This window comes from Syngnathoides biaculeatus, chromosome 4 (genome assembly GCF_019802595.1).
Source record: "Syngnathoides biaculeatus isolate LvHL_M chromosome 4, ASM1980259v1, whole genome shotgun sequence".
In the NCBI taxonomy this organism is placed as follows: Eukaryota; Metazoa; Chordata; class Actinopteri; order Syngnathiformes; family Syngnathidae; genus Syngnathoides; species Syngnathoides biaculeatus.
In genome coordinates this window covers 25,945,000-25,962,398 of record NC_084643.1, presented here as the reverse complement: position 1 = coordinate 25,962,398, position 17,399 = coordinate 25,945,000, and the positions used below count along the sequence as shown (strand labels likewise).

General features: G+C 40.4%; 1 protein-coding gene across 1 annotated transcript in view; it reads left to right on the top strand.

Annotated features, from left to right (window-relative positions):
- Window positions 1–17,399, top strand: part of jak2b (Janus kinase 2b) — a 42,215-nt gene that overhangs the window by 8,674 nt on the left and 16,142 nt on the right. The window contains exons 2-10 of the mRNA XM_061817246.1: window positions 4–258; window positions 2,644–2,767; window positions 2,842–2,959; window positions 4,015–4,160; window positions 5,246–5,537; window positions 8,544–8,663; window positions 9,220–9,377; window positions 9,462–9,573; window positions 12,554–12,740. Coding sequence (XP_061673230.1) covers window positions 18–258; window positions 2,644–2,767; window positions 2,842–2,959; window positions 4,015–4,160; window positions 5,246–5,537; window positions 8,544–8,663; window positions 9,220–9,377; window positions 9,462–9,573; window positions 12,554–12,740 — 1,498 coding nt within the window. The 5' untranslated portion in view covers window positions 4–17. The remainder of the gene's footprint in view (window positions 1–3; window positions 259–2,643; window positions 2,768–2,841; window positions 2,960–4,014; window positions 4,161–5,245; window positions 5,538–8,543; window positions 8,664–9,219; window positions 9,378–9,461; window positions 9,574–12,553; window positions 12,741–17,399) is intronic.

The window sequence follows — 17,399 nt, the reverse complement described above, 5'->3', positions numbered from 1 at the left end:
AAGGTAGCACAGTGCTGATGGCCTCCCAGCAAGCTATGGATACTACGGCAGACACGTGCCCCACGGTCCACAACGGGAGCGCCCATCGAGAGTGTGCAGACACAAACCCTGCTGCCACCACCACTGCCACCTCCTGCACTGTTCTGAAGCTACATTTCTATCACAGCATCCAGGGAGTGTCCGACTGCAAATTCCTGGGCTACCCGGCTGGCGATTACGTGGCCGAGGAGCTATGCATTGAAGCCGCCAAAGCATGCAGTAAGTACTGGGTGAACTTTTCTTACATTTCATGGGCTGCTTTTTTTCCCCCAAACTTTTACTCAAAGTCACGGAGTCAAATTAGTAGATCTTCTTTTACGACAGTCGTTTTGTTACACAAGTATCTGCACATAATAATTTTTTTCTCATGCTTTTTAGAGTATTTCCACTTTTTAATCACATTTCTTGAACTGTATGCTGTTTTAATTTCTACTTTTTTTAATTTTGTTTTTAATATATATATTTTGTCATTTTTGTTTTTATCCCAGTCTAAATGTTTTATCTCTTTGTATTGAAATCCTTTTAATCATGTAAAGCACATTGAATTCACTTGTGTATGAAATCCGCTATACAAATAAATTTGATTTGCTTTGCTTTTGCCAGCCCCCCCCATGATCACTTAAAATCAGGATCAAACGTTTTGAGTTCTGTGCTTTTCTTTTGTCTAGAGCAGGCACACCAATGTGTCGTTGGACTCGAATGTTGTGAGTTTGATGATAGAACAAACTCAGTTGACATTCAAGACGAACTTTATTGCCCTTACACTTACTTGTTTTGACATGAAAAACAGATTTTACTTCTCATAGCACATCGGTGCAATGCTTGGTAGTTCTTTAAAAAAAAAGTGCTTGTAAAGATTTCCATTAAGCGGTTGTGTCCTCTGTTGAACTCTTCGGAATTATGAAAGCCAAGATCCGGCTGATGTGTTCTGTGTAGGTGTGGTGGATTCAATTCAACCTTTATCCACCAACAAATAGCGAGCAGTGTGCTTACCACTACTCTATGCATTTTGGTATGGTCAAATAATATACATACAAAAAAAATTAAATATATATATATATTTTTTTTTTTTTTTTTTTGGGGGGGGGTTTCACGTTGAGGGTTAACTCAATTATTTGACTACGCCGCAACTTTTAAAGCTTTAAGTCGACTAATTGTTGATCACATTTGTTGCATCTTGTCTTCCAATTGATCAATTAACAGAAGACTTTCAGTTGGCCCATTTGCTGCGCCAGATGTTAACACTATGTGGAGCAGTGAAGTGCCCAGGCAACAAGGCGAACCAGTCGTTCACCTTCATATATATATGTGGCTCTGACAGTATGAGAATCAGGTGGTTGTGGATACGAAGTGGTGAGCCTCACTAACTTTGTCTGTTCCAATCACCACTGGTCTTAAATTATTCATAGGCGTGAGACCACGGAAATGTCGGCGAGGAACAAGAGCAGCAGCACAAAGTCAAAGCTCTATCTCCATCGCCAAAATATTGCAGTATATCCAATAATGAGAACTTAATTCACACCACAACACTCACTAAAATCCTTCATTGCAGTACATCATACGGAGGTGCCATGCTACAAAGGTGTAGAAATATTTGACCAAAAATGAGACTGGAACACGATAACGCGGTAGCTGGCAAAATATGCCTTGGTGTCCTCAAGCACAATAATAATTATTTTCTTCAAGGTCAAAGTCAAAAAGTACCATGACTTTAAAGAACATGGGGAAGCCCAGATGATGAGGTCATGGCTTTGAATGCCCCTGATAGGTTAACTGATATGTGCATTAATTGAGAGCACACCTGGGGATGCATTTAAGGCCACACCTCAAACACTTGTCCTTGTTAGAAATCATGGGAAAATCAAAAGAAATCCAAGAATCGTGGCGCTTGAGAACTCTGGCTCATTCTTGGGTATATTTTCAAGATGCTTGACAATGCCACATTCATCCGTTCCAACAATTTTACACAAGTATAAACCTCATGGGAATGTCCAGCCATCATACCGCTTAGGAAGGAGATGGGCTCTGTATCCCTGAGCTTCATAAAAAAGCCATATTAGAGTTTGCACCAAGACAAAGGTCTCAACTTCTGGGGACATGTCATGTAGTTTGATGAAACTAAAGTGGTATACGGCCTTAATGACAAACATTACATCTTGTGGACCTGAGAACACCATATCAACTGTGAAGCATGGAGGTGCCAGCGTCATGTTGTGGGGCCATTTTGCTGCAATTTAAAACAACCTCCTATTACAAGAAACACATCCTATTCAATTTTAAGAACTGCCTCTGACTAATTTTACTCTGGCTATGTCGGCTTTTTACAACAGTAGACAAAGATATAAAAGACGACTGGTACTTCTAAGATAAACGGCACAATAGGGGATCCAGAAGGCCATAATATACATAATTATACTGGCTACAATATTTAACAAATTATACAAAATTGGTAATGTATACATTCCTAATAAAGATCATCCAAACTTTGTTCAAGTGCTCTTTTCCACATTTGCTTCTCAGCCAACTCTAAAATTATCATGGGAGTCAACGTTAACCTTATGCTAACCATACGAAGTGCTTTTGCTGTCTTTTGTGTGTCCACAGGTATATCGCCTCTATACTGCAACCTCTTTGGCCTCTTCAGGGAGCGAGACCGCTTGTGGTTCTCACCCAACCACATTTTCCATCTTAATGAATCCAATTCCGAAGATTTGTTTTTTAGAATAAGGTAGCGTACAATGATTTTTTTTGTTGTTGTTCCAAATATGTCATGTCACATTGTGTTGTGCGTGTTCATTGTAGGTACTACTACCCTGGCTGGTACAGTGGTGGGGCATCACGGGCTTATCGTTACGGCATTGGAAAAGGATCGGAAAGTCCTGTTCTCGATGATTATGTGATGTCATACCTGTTCAGTCAGGTGAGTACTCCAATTTGGTGTTAGTGTTTGTGTATGTGTGTCAGTCATGTGCCCTGGGACTGACTGGCAACCATTTCAGGGTGTAGTCCACCTTCCACCCAAAGTCAGCTGGGATAGGCTGCAGCACTTTGCAACCGTAACGTGGATAAGCGATGTTGACAATGGGTGGTTGGATGTTGTCAATGTTTCCATGGACACTGGCCCATGGAGACAATGAAGTGGTACTCGTCATAGAGTCATTGCTGTAGACAAATTTCTTGTGTGTTGTTACATACTTGGCCATTAAAGCTGATTCTGATTGGAAAAATAATGTAATTATTTGGATAACTTGAGGCCAGTAATTCCCAAACAGTTTGACTGTGAGAGATCACTAGGTAAGCCATTTAAATGAACAGTTAAATGCGCTTCCACCAATCAATGTGTATCACATCCAATTTTTGGGGCAACAATAAGGTGGTGTGCTCTGGCATTGTTTACTTATGTCCTTGGGAAACACCGTCTTATCCCACCCCCCATCCTTCACTGTCGATTCCTTATTTGTCAGTCTTCGGTGTGTCTGCCTCAATGTCATGACTCAGGAGAAGTCTGCGTTCCCCACACATGAAGAGTTTTGGTTGTAAATATGCAACATGTTTATTAAGATTGTTGGCCCCACCTGTTTCAGACACAAGAAACAGGATGAATCCACTCTTGAAATACATCACCTAAAGACAATCTAGTTAGATAAACTTATAAAATTTAAGATTGCCGTTTCACGTTCTTGCTCGGGAAGGAGCAAAATCAGAATAAAAACGGGCTAATTGTCATTGTACCTGGCTATCGAGTAATTGAGGGTTGCAGAGATCAATAACAACATCCAGTTTTTTAATCAAAACTATCCACCATTTTCTATTGTCCTTGAAAATAAGTTCTTATTTTGTTTAAAAAATGAAACGTTCCTGAGTCTGCTGCCCCTGATAGAGGCAGTTTGGGAGCAAAGATTCGTAGTTTTTGTTAGCTTCATCTTTGTCTGGGAACACCGATGAGATTGTTAAATTGACCCCTTGTCCCTCTAGTGGAGGAACGATTTTATCAGCGGCATGGTTAAGATCTCCAATTCCCACGAGACCCAGGAAGAATGCCTCGGTATGGCCGTGCTGGACATGACGCGGACTGCTAAGGAAAAACAGATGTTGCCGCTGGATATCTACCGCAGTATAAGGTAGCAACCTTGTCTGTGAGAGACCATCACTTTTAAATAAACACTTCAGCAGATATATTGTGCTTTTTTTGGTGTGCGGTCCAAAATGTGCAAATTAATCCCAACTAAATTCACATGGCACTTCTGTAATTTGTTGGATGGAACTAAATGCTATAAAATGTTGATTCTTTTACTTAGCCACCATTGAGGCACAAGGTTAGTGTTTGTGATGCTGTGAGACCAGGTTTGTGACAAAGTTGTTAGTGAGGTTTTAGCACAGTGCTATTTTTTGGGGGTTTTTTTGTCATTGACTCTTGTAAATAAATACTAAAAACCTTCTGTGCAATTGTGCAACCAACCATTTACCTTGTTACCTGTCTTAATGTTGATGTAGACATTTTATTGTTTAATGCACCCAATTGAAGGTCCGCACACTGTAGGCTGAGGCTTTAATGCGAGAGGGAGCACCTCAGATGCTACACATCGTGAGAGCTACATTTGCACAATATAATTTTTTACTAAATGTTGCACTGAGGTGACAGGTTATTATTTTAACAGAGTGTAGAGACACTTTTGTTCGTCGCAGCAACCATGCTTGAGCATTAGCGCAGTCATTAGGTCATTTGTAGATGACGTTAAAAAAGTTTCAATGTGGAGACAGGCCCTGAACAGGTTGCAGCCAATCCCAAGGCACATATAGACAATTATTCACACTCATATTCACACCTATGGACAATTTCGTCTTCAATTGACTTACCATTAATTGGACACTCTAAATTGCTCCTAGGTGTGGTTGTGAGTGCAATTGTTGTCTGTGTCCATGTGCTCCGTGATTGGCTTGCAACCAGTTCACGGTGTTCCCTGCCTCCTGCCCATTGACAGTTTGGATAGGCTCCAGCACTCCCGCGACCCTTGTGAGGATAAGCGGCTTGGAAAATTTATGGATACATGGATATTGACCAATTATTAAATACAAACATTTTATAGTTTTTCAGTATTATTAATGATATACCAACCAATGAAGCAATTATTTAATGAAATTAAATATGTAAAAAATGTGACAGTAGATGGAGTAATACTTTTTCCACCATACACTCTCTACACAGCTACAAGTCCTTCCTGCCCAAGGACATGCGAGCGCAGATTGAGGACTGCAGTTTCCTGACACGCAAGCGCATCCGCTTTCGCTTCAAGCGTTTCATCCAGCAGTTCAGCCAGTGCTGCACCACCGTGCGCGACCTTAAACTCAAATACCTCATCAGTATGGAGTCGCTGGAGAAGGCCTTCTACACAGAGACCTTCAAAATCCATGAGGCGTCTAGTGGCCAGCTCATCCTGCTGGTGGCCGCTGACACCGGTATACAGTGGTGCCGGGAGAAGCTGAAAGATTCTAACGAGGTTGGTGCATATCTGTTTTTATGTTAGCATGGTGGACTATAAACAGCTTAAAGTGGGACTGTCATCCCTATAAACATTCTAAAATAGATATTGTCAAGAAAAATACATAAAACAATATTCACTTCAATGTCTATATGAAAAAATAAAAGTGAGCGGAGAACGCGTCATCCATGCACAAAGTTGCGCAATTGAGTGTCCCTCGACATCCAAGTGGTCGCCATATTAGTCGCGTCCTCTGTCCTTGACGTCATGGTCACTGCCACCATTGAAAACGCGCAGTGCCTGCTACTATGGAAGCCGAACAACAGAGATATTCCGATTTTTTCGACACCCCTTCTGACACCGAAGCTCTTTTCGAAAAGGAAAACACCACACAACCGAGTGAAGTTACCGGGGCAATATTACACTATTGTTTCGAGCCCTCAGAGCAATATTACAGTATTGTTTCGAGCCATATTCAGATGATATCCGATCACGGCCAAACCGCATCCCGTCCGATCCACTTCCGCGGCGGAGATGAGCCATCGCGGCTCATCGCAGGCTGCCTGTGTGGCTTATGACAGAGCCGAGCGGTGCTGCTTTATGGGGGTGTTCACAGTCGAGCCCGGGCTCTTTATGCGCGCACGTGACTGAGTAACGCATTCTCGCCTGGGTTCTTCGGAGCCGCCCCCGTCGCAAAGCCCAACGCGCAGCCTTCGCAGAAGCTGTGACCGCCGAACGCGGTGCCTCAGGAGGTGTGGCTGAGTTTCAGCACACTTGATGGCATATAAGGAGGAGGTGGAGCCGAGCTATGTTGCTTTTAGGGGTATGTTCAAAGTCGCCGCAATACGCGATGAACACTATCAAGACGAGGCTGAGTGAGACATTGTTGGCTGGGCGACGCGGACATCGACACATTTCATACGTGGATCCTTTGGTACGTTATGAGAGAGACCGATTACGTGGTCCGCCCCAAATTATTTATATATATATATATATATATATATATATATATATTTTTTTTTTAGTGGGTGTATACACACCTACCTGTTATTTGGAACCCACGAAGCTCTCGTCCTCTGCACCCGTGCAATCCATTTTTCTCAATGAATAGGGTCTCTTTCAAACTTCTGAAGGTTAATTCCATTCTCCCGAGTGTTCAAGCAATGTCCAGCAATGCGATGAGCCGGCGTTTTAAAAATAATGGGAACAAACGAGTCCACGAGGGGGCGCCGCTGTCCTTTACGGCTGCTGCGGTTCACGTCACTTCCTGCTTCTTCTCGAAAACAAATCCCTGAGAGGATTTTCATGGCGGGAGTTACAAAAAGCTGTATACGTCAAAATCATGTTTTGTGGTGGGGAAAAAAAACACATGGGACCATACTGGCTGTGGGTTTTTCATTAATAATGTACCAAAAATCATCCGTTTGATGACACGTGACCTTTAAACATTCACAATTGTCGGCGACTGAGTAATTTCTAAGCAGGTTGCAGAGTATATGGGAGAGTTCTGAAGGTTATACCGAATTCCATTCCTTGTCTAATAATTTGTCATTGGCAGGAATTTATAGACAAATGCTGGAAATAAAAACACTATCTCTGAATTGAGTTGGAACATTTTTTGTGCTTTTTAAATTGCAAAGAAAAAAATCTCACCAAACTGGGATGGAGTTGAAGGCAAAATTAATTGAAAACATTGTGAATTTATCAACATTTATCACAATTATTAGCGATAGCCTTCCCAGTTCCCGTGGTGCCTTTAGATACAAGTTTAATTCACGACTCAAGCATGTTGATAATTCAAACCACTCAAGTCATTGTTCCTTATTTAAATGAATGGTAAGGCCACAATCCATTCCAGCCTTCCTTTGTTTTTATATTAACAAAAATAGCAGTAATTTTGGTCTTTATGAAAACAAATTACAGTGGTACCACTACTTACGAAAGTCTATACTAACGAAAGATTCAGGTTATGAAAAGGCTCCTCGGAAAATATATTTCTCTGCTTATGAAAGAAATTCAGGATACGAAAGTTAGGAAAAAATGGCACTGGATTCAACTGAACGTAAACATCCTGTACTGTATCGTTGGTTTGAAAGCAGCACGATCGAGCGACTCTACCATTTGCCATCGCTGGCGCATTTTCCTGGCATCACATTGGCTAAGAGAGATGTCAATCTTTAGCCATCACACACATCCTTCTCTTGGTTTGTGTGGCGCAAGAGCGGCTCCACCTACTGGCTAGCCCATAGCATCTTCCTGGGATCACATCCCTACTTTGGCTCGTTGTGGCGCCAATCTTTTTTTGTTTTTGAGGGGGTACATCTCTCTTTACCCATGAAGCCGTTCCTGTATGTTAGTCACCGAATCCATTGTCATACGGTCGTGCATACTCGACAACGTCTTTACGGATTTATTCATCTTTTTTCACCATGGGGCCCAAGAAATTGATGGCCAGTGCCAGTGAGGAGAAGAACAGTTGTTTTGTCCATCAATACAAAACAAAAAATCGTCAAAACATATGACAATGACATGTTGCTGCTCGACTTGAGAAATTCCAAATGGAGGTTGAACCTGAAGTTGAGGAAATTGTTTCACTAGGAAAGGCTAAGGAGGACTTTGACGAGTTGGTTCATACACGACAATGCAGGAGCAGTTTGCAGCTTAGAGTAGGAGGCAGCCACGATTCCGTCAACCAAAAAAAAGACGAGTTAACGAAATTCCATGACATTTCTGAATTTATTCAAAAGAATCATCCAGAAAATGTGTTAATGTGGGCGATTGCTCACTTCGATAACTTCCCTTGCACATTTCCACACGATTATTCAAAGCCGTCAAAGGCAAACATCTTTGCATTGGTACTTGAGGAAACATTGAAAGTTAGGTAATGGTTCTTTGGAATTCATAGTTTGTGAAATATATTAATTTTAGTGCGATTAAGTTGTGTCTGTGCCTCCGCCTCTGAAGACGCCACAATGTGTTTTTGCTCGCCACTCACTCAATGCCTTTGATGTCATTTTTCCCCAGGAGCTCCAGACGCTATGTGACTTTCCAGAAGTTGTTGACATCAGTGTGAAGCAGGCCAGCAAAGAGGCTGCCACCGAGAGCCGCCTAGTCACCCTCAACAAGCAGGATGGCAAGAACCTGGTAATTTCATCACGTTGCTGTGCGTCATAAGCCAGAAAGTAGATTTGTAACCGCTTTAAAGGAGACATATTACATAAATTGGACTTCAGAATTGCATTTATACAAATGGTTGTACCCATTTAGTTTGAAATTAAACAGAGTAAAAAAAAAAAAAAAAAAATGGTGCCCTGCAGATTTCCCATAATGCTTCCATGAGCAGCCCATTGACATTTTGGACCTAAATTAACATTTGCTAAAAATATTGAGGTTTTTTTTTTTTTTTATGTGTCTGAACTGAAAGTACCAACCAACTAAAAAAATGTGTATATTATATATTAATATAAATGGTCCTCCACTCCCATCCTTTTAAGTGCTGTTGGAAGAATCCTGAGATCTTCCCAGATTTCTACCAAACTGTAATATAATAAATTGCTCCATTCTGTGGAAATCTCATTTGTATTTTTTGTAATCTTAATATGGAAACCAGTACTTATCCAGAAGAGGAAAAAAATATTGATCAAAGGGTTTTTTTTCCTTTTCTTTTTTTATTTTATTTTGTCATTGTGATGTTTTCCAGGAGTTGGAGTTCCCCAGTCTGTCTGAAGCGCTCTCCTTCGTGTCCTTGATTGACGGACACTATCGGCTTACTGTGGATGCGCATCACTACCTTTGCAAAGAAGTGGCGCCCCCGAGACTGTTGGAGGCCATAGCCAGCCACTGCCACGGCCCAGTCTCGTAAGTGATAAGAAATGAGCATTTATTGAATGGCACTGAGTTCTTCTTTTAATCTTTCACAATGGACTGTGACTCTCCTTGCAGAATTGAGTATGCCATCAACAGACTTCAGAGATGCTCGAACAAGCGCGGCCTATATATTTTAAGGTGCAGCCCGAAGGACTTCAACAAGTACTTTCTGACATTTCCTGTAGAGGTATGGAAAGAACAAAGGGAAATTAACCAGATACTTGAATTGGTAAAATATTTTTCTGTTTTTCTGAACACATTAACCACGCATTCCCAACCGAAAATAGCAGCTGTTGGTCTAGCAAAGGCTGAGAAGAACATTTGTGACACAGAGAAACAAGACAAATGCCATTGTTACCCCTCCACCCAAAGAAATAGGTAATAGATCAAAGGAGATAATTATAGGTTATGTAACAAATACTCGCTGCTGACATTCAAATGTATTTAGCTCTATCAAAATGTGGCTCTAAATTATACTTTTTTAACATTGTGTAGATATGCAGAACTTTAAAATATGACATTTAACTTTTAATAAATAAACGTCCTGGGCAGTGGTGAGCACATCTTCCTCACAGTCTGAAATTTTGTGTTTGAATCATGGGTCTTGTGTGGAATTTGCATGTCTCTCCCTGATCCTTTGTGAGTTCTACCGTTACTCTGGTCTCCCACATTCCAAAGTAAGTGTGTTTGTGTTTTACTGTTACACGGCTGTTAAAGAAATGTTGGAAAAGTGCATCGGTAAATGTGGCTCTCCTTTCCCACATGCAAGTACGTTACAGTAAGTACTGTAATTTCTGGTGTGTAATGTGCACGTTTTTCCTTTAAAAGTCTTCAAAAGTCAATAACGCTCAAAGTGTTTCTTCATTACAACACAGTTCACTTTATGCAGCCTTGCTTATTAGGTGGATTTTTTTTTTGTGTGTAATTTTTTTTACAGTGTAGCAGGGTTTTTTTGTTTTTTTTATGGCGTATGAATGCTCATTGTGTTACAATTAGAAAGATTTGACTGGAAAGGAGAGGAATGAAAATTAGCCGAAGTAAAACAGAGTATATGTGCATGAATGAGAGGGGCGGAGGGGGAAGAGTGAAGGTCCAAGGAGAAGAGATAGCGAGGGTGGACAACTTCAAATACCTGGGGTCAACAATCCGGAGCAATGGTGAGTGTGGTAAGGAAGTGAAGAAACGGATCCAAGTGAGGTGGAACAGTTGGGGGAAGGTGTCTGGTGTTCAATGTGACAGAAGAGTCTCCGCTTGGATGAAGGGCAAAGTTTATAAAACAGTGGTGAGGCCGCTATGATGTACGGATTAGAGACTGTGGCACTGAAGAAACAACAGGAAGCAGAACTGGAGGTAGCAGAAATGAAGATCTTGAAGTTCTCACTCGAAGTGAGCAGGTTGGATAAGATTAGAAATGAGCTCATTAGAGGGACAGCTAAAGTTGGATGTTTTGGAGACGAGGTTAGAGAGAGCAGACGTCAATGATTTGGACATGTCCAGAGGCGAGATATTGGTGGAAGGGTGCTGAGAATGAAGCTGCCAGGCAAAAGAGCTAGAGGAAGACCAAAGAAAAGGTTGATGGCTCAGTGTAGTTGAGTGAAGTTCATTGGCCATGGTTGTCAAGGGATCAAGTGTTAGTCCACACCCCGGGAGTGGTCAGCGGTCCCCGCAGCATTTAGACGCACCCGCACAATGCGTCACAGCGTCAGTACCCAAACATAATCGAAGGTGGCATGTCTGTTTATACAATATTCTGGCCCATAAAAAAAAGAAAAAAAAAGAGTAGTAGTTTTCTTTATAGGAAAGCGCTCATATCCGGTACTGAATTAAACAGAAAATTGATGGAGGGATGTATACAGTTATTTCTCAAATAAATGTTTTGGCCTCAAATAGGTTTCAGTCTTTGGATTAATTTTACAATACAGCCTCTAACGGAAAAAAGATGAAAAATGAAAAAAAATCAACTTCTACACGGATTTCACTTAACGTGAGAATTTTTTGGAATGTAACCCCCGCATTAAACAAGAAAACACCATATACAGTACATGTTGAAAAAATTTTCACGGTCAAATATGGTACATGAGTGTCTTAGAAAAGACAATTAATTTTATATATTCTGATTTATGTTTACATCATATTTAGGTGAACGTTTACTATACAGAAATGTATAGTTTCAAAACTGCATTATTATTATTATTATTATTATCAATACCAAGGTTTACTAGTTCTTTAGTAATGTGAGTATCCTAGTGTTTACTTATAACACCACAGCTTCACATCGGTATTTTCCATCTCTTACGTGACCATTGCCACATTAGCTGGCTTGCACAAAGTACTGAAAGCTGGAGATGTCATGTACTCATACAATGTCGTGAAAAAGTATCTGATTTCAGTTTGTTTTTTTTGTATATCCATCACATACAAAGGTTTGAGATTATCAAACTAATTTTAACACCGCTCAGAGACAACCCAAGGAAATACAAAATACAGTTTTCAAATGATATTTCTTAAGGCACAAAAACCAAAATGTTTTGACCCTCTGTGAAAAAAATAATTGACCATCCCCACCATGTTAAATCACAGTCAGTGACAAACCACAAAATTGGGAAATGTGAGTTCAATTTCACAAGCCACACCCAAACCTGATTACCACCATACTTGATGAATCAAGACATCACTTAAATAGAATCTGTCTGAGAACGTGAAGTAGGCCACTAGAGCTCAAGAACCAATGCATCAGGCCACGATCCAAAGAAATTCAAGAAGAAATGAGAAAAAAAGTGATTGAAATCCATCAGTCTGGAGAAGATTATAACTTTTCGGGCTTTCAGGCTCCAGCAAACCACTGTCAGAGGCATTATCCGCAAATGGAGAAAATTAGAACAGTGGCAAACCTTCACAGGAGTGGACTAAGGGTGAACATATAGAGCTCCACAATGTAAGGTACCTTACATGGCGCCTCATCTATTTAGAGGAGAATTTAAGACCTCTACTATCATGAAAATACAGTCCAAAAAAAAAAACATGGAAAGCAAAATCCGCAAATATGCGGGGCCGCGAACGCTGAACCACGAATGGGCAAGGTGTACTGTGTACTGTGTCCTATGGCTTCATCCAGATGTTCATCTAATTGCCTGCTTTTGCTTGTTCCGTGCGATGTCCTCTCCCAGCTGTATGACTCAGTCGAGTACAAACACTGCCAGATAACCAGATCGGCTGATGGCGAGTTCAACCTCACTGGAACAAAGAGGAACTTCAACAGTCTGAAGGATCTACTGGGCTGCTACCAAAAGGAAACTGTGCGTTCTGACAGCTTCATTTTCCAGTTCAGGAAGTCTTGTGCTCCTAAATCTAAAGGTAAGTATTGCGTTAACCTGGTTTTTACAACATTAGATACACTTCCCAGTTCAACGTTATTTATTTATATATTTAAACAGGAGAAAGTTTTCTGCCATTCAGGATTTGATGTCTAAAATACTGTTAAAAATAATTTAGACTGGTGTGTTGCGACATGAAGGTGTGCAACTTTGTATGATCAGCATAAAGGCTTCTTTATGCTAGCACGTGTGGCAACCAGTGACTGATGTCACTGCGGGTCTCCTGCGCATAGTTCGTCTTTACAGTAGTTTTCAAAATAATAGCAGTCCAATGTGACTAACCAGATTGATACACGTTTTCTGGATATTTTTTTTTGCAAAATTTAAAACAAGTTATCAAAATGAGCCAACAAAACAAACAAGACCAAGCATTCATGATACACACACTCTTAAGCCCGTGCAATTGGGAAATGTGTTTAAAAAAATATCAGTGTGGCATTCAATCAGTGAGGTCATCAATTTTGTGAAAACTAAAATTTTGTGAATCAGGTGGCCCCTATTTAAGGATGAATCCAGCACCTGTTTAATGTGCATTTCTCCCTGAAAGCCTGAGGAAAATGGGTAATTCAACACATTGTTCACAAAAACAGGGTACTTTGATTAAAAGTTTAATTGGAGAGGAGAAACCTTATAAAGAGGTGCAAAAAATTATTGGCTATTCAGATAAAATGATCTCAAATGCCTTAAAATGGAGATCAAAACCAGAGACATGTGGCAGGAAACTGAATACAACCTTCAAAATAGATCGCAGAATAACCAGAATGGCAAAAAGTCAACCAATGAAATCAAATACCGTCTGGAGTTACTTGTAAGTACTGTGACAGGGAGAAGATGCCCCTGTGAAGCTAATCTATTTACAAGAACCCCCCCACAAAGTCCCTCTGTTTATTTAAAAAAAAAAATGGTCATGTGCAGAAGAGACTACAGAACATAACTGGCCTAAAGAAAATGGAGGAAAATGTTGTGGATTGATGAGAGTAAAATTGTTCCATTTGGGTCCAGGGGCTACAGACAGTTTGGGAGATGACCCCCTAAACTCTTGAATTCAAACCACAGTACACAGTGAAGACAGTGAAGCATGGTGGCGCAAGTATGGTGATATGAGCATGTTTCTCCTACTATAGTGTTGGGCTTCTTTTTTGCATACCAGAGATATTGGATCGGTGTGCATATATGTCAAAATACTTGAAGAGGTTTGACCCTTGAAGTGGGTGTTTCAACAAAACAATGATCTCAAACACACTCGTAAATATGTAAAATCTTGGTTTAGAACCAACCATGTTAATGTTATGGAGTGACCAGCCCAATCCCCAGACCTTAATCCAAATGAGGTATTGTCGGGTGACATCAAAAATGCTGTTTCTGAAGCAAAACCAAGAAATGTCAATGAATTGCCGAATGTTGTCAAAGAATCTTTAGTGGAATAACAGCTGAAAGATGCCACGAATTGTTTGACTCCGTGCTCATGCCAAACAAATATGAAGCGTTTCTAAAAAAAAAAAAAAAAAAACCCTGGTCATATAAATAAATGTTATTTTAGTGATTCAAATGATCCTGTTGCACAGCCTTAACAGTGTGTATAACATGAATACTGGGTCTTGTTGGTTTTCTGAGAACCCACTGCACTTACTGGTAACTTGTTTGACATGGAGCAATTAAACAATATACTGAAAATGTGGATTAATCTGGTTAGTCACATTAAACTGCAATTATTTTGAGCACTACTGTATACGCTAGCGTAACCCACGTGCTCAGTTTTGTACTGCAGTTTTTCTCCAAGTCAGGGATGTCGCTACAGCTGGTTTTGGCTCAGATGCCACCGGGTGGGTTTTCCTCCGCAGTTTAGTCATTTCCGGTAACCGTTTTTACTTTCCGTAACAAAGAACAAAGCAAAAACAATGGCAACCGTGGAAGTGTGTGTCCTTGAACAAATGGCCTAAATGACCAAATGATACGTCTAATTATGCTGCAAAATCGATCGAGAAGGCATTGACATAGGTACTATGTGGAGCCAAAGGAATGGAGAGTACGTCATCACAACAGGCCAATCACAAGCTACGAGCTCTGCAGTTCTCGCCACCAACAACTTTTTTCAACGTGCGTGCAGCAGGCTACCAGAGGGCCAATGCATAGGTCACGTGATGCAAAGCGGGCATTGTTGGACGTGCGACCACGGGAGTATAAAGTTCCCTTCACTGTGTAGGTTCACTTCATGCCTCCTAATGACACTGCCAAGACACAACATATACATCCATCCATCCATCTTCTGTTCCGCTTATCCTTAGTAGGGTTTTGGGCGTGCTGGAGCCTAGCCCAGCTATTTTTGACAAAAGGCACTGTACACCCCGAAATGGTCACCAGCCAGTTGTTTGGTTTTCTCCCATAGACATCGCTCTGGTTTTCATGTTTGCTTAACAACATTATCTAATGTTTAAGCAAACAATCTAAAAGGCAACATCTGACCAACTAAAAAACAACTATGAGTCACATATTCAATAGTTTTGCTGACTTGAAAAGTGGGTTGCTTAAAACAAAAGTTGATCTGTCCTCAGTTGTTTAACAGATCTCGACATAAATACCATGAAATTAAAAACTTGAATTCTGAGCTTCTGTCTCATGTTCATCTTTTGATCTGAAACCCCAATGTCTTCAATATACGCCAAAAAAATAAAAAATAAAAAGAAATGGACCTCAGCATTTTAATGCTTTTGGAGGAGACCCTACAATTAAACACTATAGGGACTAAAATTGATAGTGAGGGCGGGGGGCACCACTGCCAGTTTTCGCATTATTATTATTTTGAGAATTATTATCTTTAGAAAAGCAGAATTTTTTTGATAGTTTTCATATACAGTAGTCTAATTTGACTCCGTGGAGGGGGCATAATGAAAGGTCCAGTGTATGTCAGATGTTTTTCGAGTTGAGTCATGACCATGAATGCGTGCTCCTGTGTAAAAAAATAAATACCCAGGCTTCTCAAAGTCAAATCAAAGAGCGTGATTGAAAAAATTGTTCCAGCAAAAGCTCAAGCCACTTTTCCACAGCATTGGATATGCCTTCACGCTCTCTAACGCTGAAAGACTCGCTTTTTGGCAATTTGTCTATTGCTCCTCTTAGTGTTGTTGCTTGTCCTGTCAACATGGCAGCAAGATCCTTGCGGCATGTTAAAAACAAGAGATTATGGAGGCAAAGAACTTGCTGTCTTCTGTCCAGACAGGACATTTCTATATTAGGAGAGTTGTGTGTGGCTGTTGAGTGACTGAGAAATTGAATTGGAATTTCCCCCTTTATCAACGGGGTTCAAAACCTACTCACATTAGTGTAGTTCCCCGTTTCAGTCACTTAGTACAGCAGAAACTGTAACGTTGAATGGAAAGAGTTGAAAGAAATATGCTGCTTATTTCACAAAACTTGAACCGCTGTAAAATACTTTGGTCCAAGCACATTAGTTTTGCTCCATAATTAATGTCACTTGTTTGGTTTATGTCAGTCAAACCTGTGGTTTGCTGAGCGTGAGTTCTGCATGAACTCAGCCTTGATGAACATAACTTAAAAAGACGACCAAAAATGTGACCAAAAAAATCATAACCATAAAACACAACTAAAATCAGGGACTAAAACCCAAGACCCCAAATCTCCCACTCTCCATGACAAGAAAAATGACCTTCCCAAAAAGACCAGAAGAAGGCCAAAATACATGGCCAAAACTGTGACAAAAAACAGCCCCTAAAAGAATGATCAAAAATTAAGGAACAAAAAAATTCTTAAAGACCTTGTAAAGCCATTTGGTATTTTGTTTCTAAAATGCTTTAAGCATGTTTTTGTGCACCTCAAATTTTTTTGTGGTCAGAGTGAAATATAAGAATTTATTTGGTCTTGGAAATGAATGGAAGGTCTTGGAGAAGTCTTTGAAAACTTGTTAATATAACGTAGACCAACCATGTATCATGGTATCAACCAATGACATTATGCAATTATCACTAAAATGTAGCATTTTTAAATCGTGTTCCATTATTTAACGTGTGAAAAACTTAGCTATTGGTCAGTGTTGATGCTTTTTTTTTCTGGCCAAGAATATTCTTATAAACAGATGTGCCACCTTGGATTATGTTTGAGACGTGAATATGCGACGGATTGTGCTGGTGTGCCGAAACACTGCGGGAGGCAACCGGCGGTCCTGGTACCTAGGGTGGGCGATTGTGGCAGCATGCCGCTCCCACAACAGCTCCCAGACACTGCTGCTGGACAAGTGTGCTTGACTTCAAGCTCAGTGCAATTCACTGAAGTTAATTGGCATTGGTTACGGAAAGTCATGACGCGTTGTGAGGGTGCGGCCTGCTGCCAGCACCGCGGGATGTGGCCGGCAGATACTTAGAGCATTTGACAATGGTCTATATCCCCGTAGCCTATCGTAAAAAATAAACATGTACCATCGTGAATTACAATAAATCAAAACATAAAGAGTACTCTACCTAAATTGAACGAAAACCTGCAGTTCAACAATAAAACATTCTTGAAATTTTTCTAAATAAAAAATAATTCTTTTTAAATATATGTAGTCTGTAATAAACGTGTAAACCTGCAGTGCAACAATCATCACTACAAAAATATTTTTCTGTGAAAAACACTTGAAAATTAA